Source organism: Frankliniella occidentalis, unplaced genomic scaffold (assembly GCF_000697945.3).
Source record: "Frankliniella occidentalis isolate FOCC.00 unplaced genomic scaffold, Focc_3.1 Scaffold21, whole genome shotgun sequence".
In the NCBI taxonomy this organism is placed as follows: Eukaryota; Metazoa; Arthropoda; class Insecta; order Thysanoptera; family Thripidae; genus Frankliniella; species Frankliniella occidentalis.
The window spans coordinates 2,013,348-2,022,008 of record NW_026267151.1 but is presented as its reverse complement, the minus strand read 5'-3'; the positions used below and the strand labels follow the sequence as shown (position 1 = coordinate 2,022,008).

The 8,661-nt window shown below is 39.8% G+C and overlaps 3 protein-coding genes across 6 annotated transcripts in view; 1 reads left to right on the top strand and 2 right to left on the bottom strand.

Annotated features, from left to right (window-relative positions):
• Positions 1-8,661, bottom strand: part of LOC113211207 (facilitated trehalose transporter Tret1) — a 55,609-nt gene that overhangs the window by 4,405 nt on the left and 42,543 nt on the right. The gene's annotated exons all lie outside the window — the stretch shown is intronic.
• LOC113211208 (dnaJ homolog subfamily C member 17) lies at positions 28-7,010 on the bottom strand. Of its 3 annotated transcripts, none has more exons than XM_026429516.2 (7): positions 6,696-7,010; positions 6,187-6,315; positions 5,924-6,100; positions 5,626-5,844; positions 5,456-5,536; positions 5,111-5,362; positions 28-1,369 (listed from the first exon to the last, which is right to left on the bottom strand). In XM_026429516.2, exons 1-7 carry the CDS (start codon positions 6,780-6,782, stop codon positions 821-823), a joined length of 1,494 nt encoding a protein of 497 aa, XP_026285301.1. In that variant the 5' UTR covers positions 6,783-7,010; the 3' UTR covers positions 28-820. The 3 variants fall into 3 exon arrangements, with proteins under 3 accessions (XP_026285301.1, XP_026285302.1, XP_052120773.1); XM_026429517.2 differs by lacking the exon at positions 28-1,369 and adding an exon at positions 1,676-1,925 and having other exon boundaries at positions 6,696-7,005; XM_052264813.1 differs by lacking the exon at positions 28-1,369 and adding an exon at positions 4,547-4,567 and having other exon boundaries at positions 6,696-7,005.
• The window catches only part of LOC113211213 (RING-box protein 2), a 31,486-nt gene continuing 29,875 nt past the window's right edge, over positions 7,051-8,661 (top strand). The window contains exon 1 of the mRNA XM_026429521.2: positions 7,051-7,293. Within this exon, the coding sequence (XP_026285306.1) occupies positions 7,143-7,293 (151 nt within the window). The 5' untranslated portion in view covers positions 7,051-7,142. The remainder of the gene's footprint in view (positions 7,294-8,661) is intronic.

Here is an 8,661-nt window from a genome sequence, read left to right as displayed (position 1 = left end):
TTTATTCATAAAAGAACATTTTGTCCCTTAAAGACAAACAGTAATAATTTTAAGGTCCAGGATCAATCTATATTCATAAGAACACTTGTGGTGCTGCCAAATGTCACAGTATGCTTACCGCAAGACACCTGAAGCCCCTTGAGATCACATATATCTTTATCAAGGTGTGCCTTGTCTCTGATTATAAGGAAATTGTTTATACAACAAAAACAATGTGAATGGGAGGAAAACTGTTGGAATACAAATTCAACTGATGAACTGGTAATTTTTTCAGAAGCAAATCCCCCCAGACCTTTCATTACAATACTGAGGATGATAAATGATATAAGAGTTTTCAGCCCCTGAAGAGCAACAAGTCTCATTAACAACAAGATCAGGGGGCTTAAGTTAAATAAACAAAAGAAAAACAAGGAATACTTTGTATTCCTTATTCCTGCTAAGAGGCCATGTCCAATGTTATATTCGTACAACTGCACGGAAATTGTGCTGAAATTTTAAATGAAGAATTATTTCAGGGTTGAAATTTCAGAGAAAGTTGGGAGTAAGTTGGTCTACAAAATCTGTCAGTTTCGACCCATAGCTCCAACTCGCTTCAAAATTAGACAAGTGACATTACAAGACAGATGACTAGTTTTTACAAAACACTAAACAGAACAGCATATTCATAGAAAGAGAACACTGCATCAAAATAATTTAGAAAAACAAAACCAATGAATCAAATGTGAAAATCGTCAAAATAAAACAACAGGCAAAACAGGGAGAGTTACAAAACAGGATGAGTAAAAGTAAGGGAAATATTAAGAAACGTGAAACTACTCTACTATCTCGGTATGACGGAAGGGAGACCAGACATGAGCTGGTGGAAGAAGACGGGGGCGGCGGTGGCCATGGCTGGGAAGGCGCCGGGAAGGCCTGGCATCTGGCCCCGGAGCACCGGCAAGCCGGCGGCCGCGTACGATGAGCCGCGGGATGCAGCAGCGGCCACCCCGTGGGTGCCCACCCCTTGTGGCACCCCCCCGGCGACCCCTTGGGCCTGGGCAAGCGCCTGAGCCCAGCCGGGATAGCTGGCGTAGCCCTGGAGACCCAGCATCGGGCTGCCGTAGCCGTGCATGGACTGCACGGGGACCTGCACGGGATACTGGGAGACGTGTCCGTAGCCCTGGCCGTAGCCCTGAGCGTAGCCCTGTCCGTAGCCCATGACCGAGGTCATGGGCGTCATGGGCGACACACCGGGTAACATCATGGCCCCAGCCCCGGACAGCGCGCCGGGCAGCAGGACCTGCTGGGGTCCCGGCTGGTAGGCGTGGGCGGGTCCGGGGGACACAGAGTGCTGGTAGCGCAGGTGCTGCCCCAGGTAGTTCGCATACAGCTGCAAAGGGACGTACGGAACGGCAAGGATCAGTAATGCAGATAAATGCACGCCTCCTCTAGAGAGGCTGAGCGGAACCGGCCAGCACGCAGCAACCCGCCTCCGGTACAGTCCTGCAACGCACCCTCTAACGTGCACGTGGTGGGAAAAAAATTAGATGGTTATGAAAGTGTAATGTTGTGGTGCAACCAATTTAAACATCTCTAAAGAGGTACCACACCGAGCACAATCCCTTCTATCTGTCAGGCATGAAAGTGAGGACTGTTGCACAACAGGAAAAAGAGAAGTGGAATAGATAGATAATGATGATGATGCTAGATGAAATTATTTATTACTGAAATATAGTATCCTAAAATAAACATAAATGCAGTCTTTAACTTAAAAAATAGAAGATAATATGTACTCAAATTAAAATACTTTTGTTGACTAACTAGAGGAAGTGTTACTGTTCTTCAGCTTCCATGTGTTCAATTAATTTCTTCCGCTCCTGTGCTTGCTTCATCTTCCGTAAAACAACGCTTTCAAAGTCAAGATCTGAGATGGTAGAGGCTCCTCCCTGTAACAAATAATAAAAGAACCTGGAACGGCCGCTCCCTCAAATAGTTTTGATGATAACTGATAGATGACTATATATTAAAAGAGAAAAAAAACGCTTAAACTTTCTCTCTTTCTTTCGCTTTTTATTTTTGCTGGGGGATGGGGGGTTGGAATTTACTTTACCCACAGGTGCCCCTGAACACTTGTTCCAATGGCCAGCAATTTGTAAACTGAACACACTTGACAGTTTTTCAAAGTTTTAATTTATAATCAATGTAAATTTATTAGTGGGTTTGACTTTGACCGAACATAATGTAAATTTGCCTCAAGATCGAACTGAAAAATATTGGGAGGGGAAATCACTACAAGTGCTTCTTTCATTACACCTTGAACATGCAGAGGAAGCTTTACACAAAAAGCTTGGACCACACTACCTAAACTTCCTACCACAACTTATTGCATGCAGGGCTTTTGATTCAGCATGCTAAAATGTTGAAATTGTAGTCATCAGACAATACTTTCATCAATGACAAATAATAACAAGATGGTTTTGCATTCATCAATTAAATAAAAAATATATATTGGTGAACCCTTAACCAAAATGCCAGCACCCACCCAAAACTACAAAATGAGATTCCCATGACATATACTCCTTATGAAGTGTGAGTCATCAGCCACCATCCCTAAATGATAAAGCAAAATGTCCTAAAAGACTATCAGAATATAGATAATAATTGAGGATCCCAGGAGGAAATACATTTTCTCAGAACTACTCATTGTGTATTTTTACTGTAATGACGTACATTATAGCAAGCAAATAAAATAACAGTCCTGGAATAAAATTGGTCTTCCTGTTTTTTTTATTTTTGGTATAGAATTAATTGCAGAGGACATATTCTTAAATGTAATGTAAATGTAGATAGGAATTTATTTCAAACCAAAACTGACAGTTACTTGGAAAGATGGGACAGTTCTTTGTTAATTGAAATTCAGAGCATGCAAGCCTGTCAAGTAGTTTTGTTCAGTTTCTGTTCCTGTTGTTCAGCCGGGACTTACCTTTTAATTTCTTCACTGGACACTTTAAGAGGTAAAACACCGTGATGGCTTAACATTTATGTCACAGCAGCCAGTTTATTGTGAAAAGCACACAGGACTTAGTTCCTAAGAGTATTGCTCACAGTTTGCATTAATAAAATGTAAAACAAAACATATGCACAAATGATGCCTTTGCTATAAAGCTTTCCATGTGACTGACTCACTATTCAGTGCTTCCTTCTTTAGAGTACAGAGGCTCTGTTCAGCAGGCAAACAACAAGAGAACAGCAGCACACTAGAAATCCTTCCCTAATCCTTTTGCCAATACGTGCGCAAAGCAGAGGAAGGCTTGTCAACTACAGATTTGAAATATTGTCTTCCTGGAAACCTGCCTGCACAATACCACTTCCACAAATGAGATTGTAAAACCAATTCAGCAGAAATAATTATTAGTAAGTCAAGACAGGTATTGGCGTAAGCCAAGGCCCAAGCCATTCGGTGTATGGTGATGTGTAAACCAATTGCCTTAAGCAATTTGTCATTTCAAACACTCATCCCCAATGAGCAAGACTACTACATGTCAAAAATTACTCACAGAAGATAAGAGTGCATGAACTGCATTTTTCGGTGTTGTGTGTTCCTCTTTTTCAAAAGGATTTAGTTACTGTAGATGTTGTACAGTATGTTACTGATGAGAGTTTTAAAAATCGTTGTGCATCATTAGCTGGTGCATCAAAATCTTGGTATCAAAAAATAACTCATCATTTCTTATTATTGTTAATCTTAATTCCTCTAGAGTCCTATCTTAAACAATGTAAAATTTTAATCATCTAAGTGCTTTACCATGACAGTAAGAGAACAGTTGATCAAATGATCTGGAAGACAGGAAACAAACACCCAGCTGGGAGGGAAATAAAAATGTTGCTAGCAAGTTGAGCGTGCAATTTAACAGAAAAAGGTGAATCAATGGATAAGTGGTAAATGTTTTTTCTTTCACATGCTGACAGAGAGAAGGGAATGGCAAAATCTATGAAACCCACAACCATCATTTTACGCAGACATTACTGAGCACACATGTACACCTACAGGCACACACAACAGTACATGGAAGATGATCGCACACTGATGTCACTACACACAGGAAACAGTTTAAGCTGCAATACTGCTATGATGGATCTCCACTCGCCCTGGTCAGCCCAGTCCTGCCCTGCAGATCCAGCACGCACTTCCTTGTGTTTTATTAGCTTGGAATGTTAAAACCAATCCCACTAATCAAGCAAAGTACCAGGAGAAGCAGATAATCGCACTTAAAAAGGTTGAGGGCCATGCATAGAGGTCGAGGTCATTAAAATACAACAGTGCTATAATAAATATAATACAAAAATACTTTTCAGCTCTTAGGCCACTTTGCAAAAGACTGAAAATTATGCAAAATTAAGGGGGAGAAAAAAAGATTCTTCTGTTTGCTACGGTCTCAAGGCATGACCCTTTAGACAAACTTATCACTCTGATAAATACAAATGCAAAGCCAGCCAAGTAAAACCCAAAGTTAAACAAAAACTGCAACCTGAAAACTGTTTGTGCAGCGCAGGTGAGAGATAAGCACTGGGTCAGCGCAGCTCAGTCCTGTGTCAAGAAAGGTGGAGCCTCAACTACTGCTGATCTCGCGATACATTACAATCAAGACAGCAACAAATAAGGGGTTCTGAGATGAGAGTGTACTATCTCACATCATGCTTGTGAAAGAAATAGGATAGAAAATTGCATGGGGTTGCTTTAAATCCCTTCCCACAAATGGAATAATATTGGGAAAAAAAAAGAAAGAAAAAAACATCTCAAAGAGAAATTAATAAAATCCAGTCTGATCTCTGACATGACTTTTAAAGTATCACACACGTAATCTGTGAAGAAGCATTACAAAGAAAGGGCTTTACCCGTTATTCATGATTTACTGATGGTGAGCCAGACTTGAGAGAGAGACTAGAAGAACTGGCACAGAAAAACCACACATGACTGTCATCTTTCAATAATAATTGTCAAAATTTTTAAAGTACAAAACTAACCTACACTGAATTACTATCACACCATTAAATTGAGAAAAAAATCAGGAAGGATATGAATCAAGAAACAGTGAGATTTAAAGTAGCTGAATGGTTTAGTTGGTCTTACCAATTGAGAGAAGTCTGGGGCAGATGCAAAGTTTGACATGGTGACAGGCACATGGGTTGAAGACTGAGTGTAGTTTGGGAACAAATTTGAAGCTGGAGCAGCATTCCTGGTATCATCTGTTTTGGTCAAGTCAACATATTTTGGAGTTTGAACAGCCTCTGGTTCTTGAGGGTTTGTCTTAGAGCCTTCCCCTAGTCTCTCCATGGTCAATGGGTTAGAAAGGAAACCCTTTTCCAAGGTAAATGCTGTATCCTAAGGAAAACAATAAAAAAGGACAAAACAAAAGTTCATCAAAATGAAAAAAGAACAAACAAAATTAATGGCATGACAATGGGATACACTTACAGTTGCATCTTTTGTTTTAAATTCCACTAATGCACTTCCATTTTTCTTTGGAGAAACAACTAAGGCTACAATATCACCATACTAGGACAAAACAAAAAAAGAAGGGCTTCAAATACAAATATTTACCATTATCCTTCTTGAGAACACATAGCAAGAATTATGGGAAATACCTTAGACATTATTTTTAGCAGGGTATCATATGGATATCCACCATTATTTGGATCATCCTTATTGGCTTTCCATCGGATGCGCAAACGGTTTAAGCCATTGCTTTGAGGCTCTTCAGGGGTTTCCGGTATCTTAGAATCTTGCAGTAATTGCTGTCTGACTAGTTCAACTTCTTCCTCAACTTGACGAGAACCTTCTTTTCTGAGTCTTTCAATTTCTGCCTGGAAATGAAAAACACAGTAACAATAGCAATTACCTTCATTCATAGATCAATGACTTCACATTTAGTCAGACACTTACTTGTAATTTTTCTTCATCTGTTTTTGTGTCTTGCTTTTTTGTACTAGTTCCATTAACATCTGTAGCTGACCGCTCTCTTGCCTCAAGATCTTCTTTTAATTTTTTTCTTTTTTCATCCAACTCTCTATGTCGTAACTTAGCAGCTTTTTTCCCATTCAGAACTTTATCGTAAGCAGCCTAGAAGCAGAAAACAAAGAGACATTTGTGAGGGAGCGAAAGAATTAAATTTACATCAAGAAACAATAAAACATTTTCATACTTACCCTTGCCTGCTCATCAATGAGGATTTCTAGGGCTTTCGACAACTGGTGAAACAGCTCTGCGGCACGAGGATTGTCAGGGTTTTTGTCAGGATGGCATGTCAATGCCTTTTTCCTGTATGCTTTTTTCACCTAAAACACCCAAAATTAATACAATTGAGCGTGAACAAATGGGAAATTATTTGAAAAGGTAAAAAGTTATTATGGAGCTCATGTTCTGGCAGTAATTGGCTCGGTGGCAATGAGGTATTTAAATGCCTTTTTTTCAATGTTTAGCTTGTATATGATGAATGTCTTAAAATGAATGGGGTCAGTCGCATTGGAGAGTGAGCAAATGAGTATAATACATCCGAGAGAGAATAATTAAACCCTATGTTTCAGAGAAATGCTCATGCACCTTAACTTTTTTGGTTATGCTGTTTCATCACTTAGGCCGAGAAAATTATTATAACGGTTAAAAATTATCAAACGGAAAAATTAATAAACATTACAGACCAGAAATCAAATATTACCTCTGAAACTGTCGAAGTAGAGGCTATACCTAATAATTCGTATAAATCAACATCTTGCATATTGAGGTCCGCCATGTTTGTTTTCATCAATGCAGAAGTCCAGTCTAGCAGAAGCCACGGAAGTTAGTCGCATATACCATGCACGTAACACGATTTATGGCCAGTTAAAACGCGTCCTTTCTCTCTTAGCGCTACATTAAAACAAGGAATATATAGGATCTCATTCCTCTTGCTGATTAAGAACGAATAACTCAATACAAAATTGTCTTCTTTTCTCTATAATTCCCTCCACTCTTCCCTGCAGTCTAGTACTACCTCCTGTCACACAAGCTTGACGCTGGAGTTGGTAAACCTGCATCGCGTGCACAGTCACTTGTCTTTCGTCTGCTGTGGACTTATGTTTGTTTTGAATCTCTGAAGTGTCAGTTTGGAGTGCAAGTAGTGATCATGGCCGATGAAGACAATTCCTCCGACCGCGTCGACAACGAAACGCCTAAACCCGAGAAGATGTTCACTCTCAAGAAGTGGAATGCTGTCGCGATGTGGAGCTGGGACGTGGAGTGCGACACTTGCGCCATATGCCGTGTGCAAGTCATGGGTGAGTACCGGGGAAACATAACCTCCCTCCCATCTCTGTACAAGAAAGAACTGCCAGCGAGTTACGAACTAAAGTCTTTCACTCTAAGCTTATCGAAGCAGTCTTGGGTCGTCCCGGTTGCCTCTCTGTGCAACAGTCCAGTTCTGTAAGGGGTAGAGTGTAGCGTGTTTTTGTACCTCGGTTTCTGAACTATTTTTGTGGGGAGTACACAGTGCCAAGACTTTCATATATTTGGCTTTGGATCTACATGGCTTAGAGTGCCAAATATACTTATTGTGTTCCTCAAGCCGGGGTGTGGTTGGGAAGTGAAGTGGCATGGAGTGGCCGGAAGGAATTTGAAGGGACCCATGGTGGAAAAGAAAAGTGTCACTGAAGCCCCCTTCCCCCTGCTTTTATTGTTTTTGACCTCAGTTATCTTTCTTTTCTTGGCACATAGGCCAGTCAGGTAATCATTAATGAATAATAATATGCCCAATGGGTATGCAATTTACTATGCAATTCGCCAGTAAATAGAAGTGCGAGGTGAGCTTCCCATAACTGAACCCTAGCTATTTGGCTCAAATTTTGATTCTCATGAGTGAATCTGTGGATATAGGTTTATTAAGAGAAAAAGTGCACTTTTTGACTTATTGTTGTGGTTGCTAGAAGTATTGCAGTTTTTGTGATACACTGCGATTTAAACCTTTACTGAACATCTACTTTTATAATCAACACTCAAGGCGGATCAATGTGTTAATTCAAACAGTTCATTCTCTGTTGAGAGGATTCATTTGACTGCATGAGACAAAAGGAGTGAAGGGGACTGGGGACATTAAAAAAACTCTTTGGAAAATATACTTATATATTTTATGCTGAGAATGTGTCTCTCCTCACACATCATAAACATGTACAAAAATTTAAATAATGTTTCATGTATTTACAAAAAAAATATTATTGACATGAAATGCAGCGCCGTGTGTGTCTTTTACACCTGTCCAACAGACAAACATCTCCATTCTATCCAGCGTTAGGTTTACGACATTAGAGAGTGCATATTACTCTTCTTAGCCATCACTTGACTCAGGAGATACTTAATTACATCACAGTCTTTTATGTAGAGACGGCATCACAAATAGTTTTCCAAAATAGATTTTATTTTATCATCACATTCTTAAGCCCATTGGTAGGGCTTAATGATAAACCGTTTTTCCTGTCACATTAGATCAGGCAGTTTACTTGATAACGGATCTGATTTATTATCTAAGTACAGATTTTATTTTTCAGGAATGTGAGAGCAGAGTGCCCACCCTACCTAAAGACACCACCACAGTCAACAATCTCATAACTATGAACTAAACAAGAAAATTTACATAACTTTAAAGATTTGCT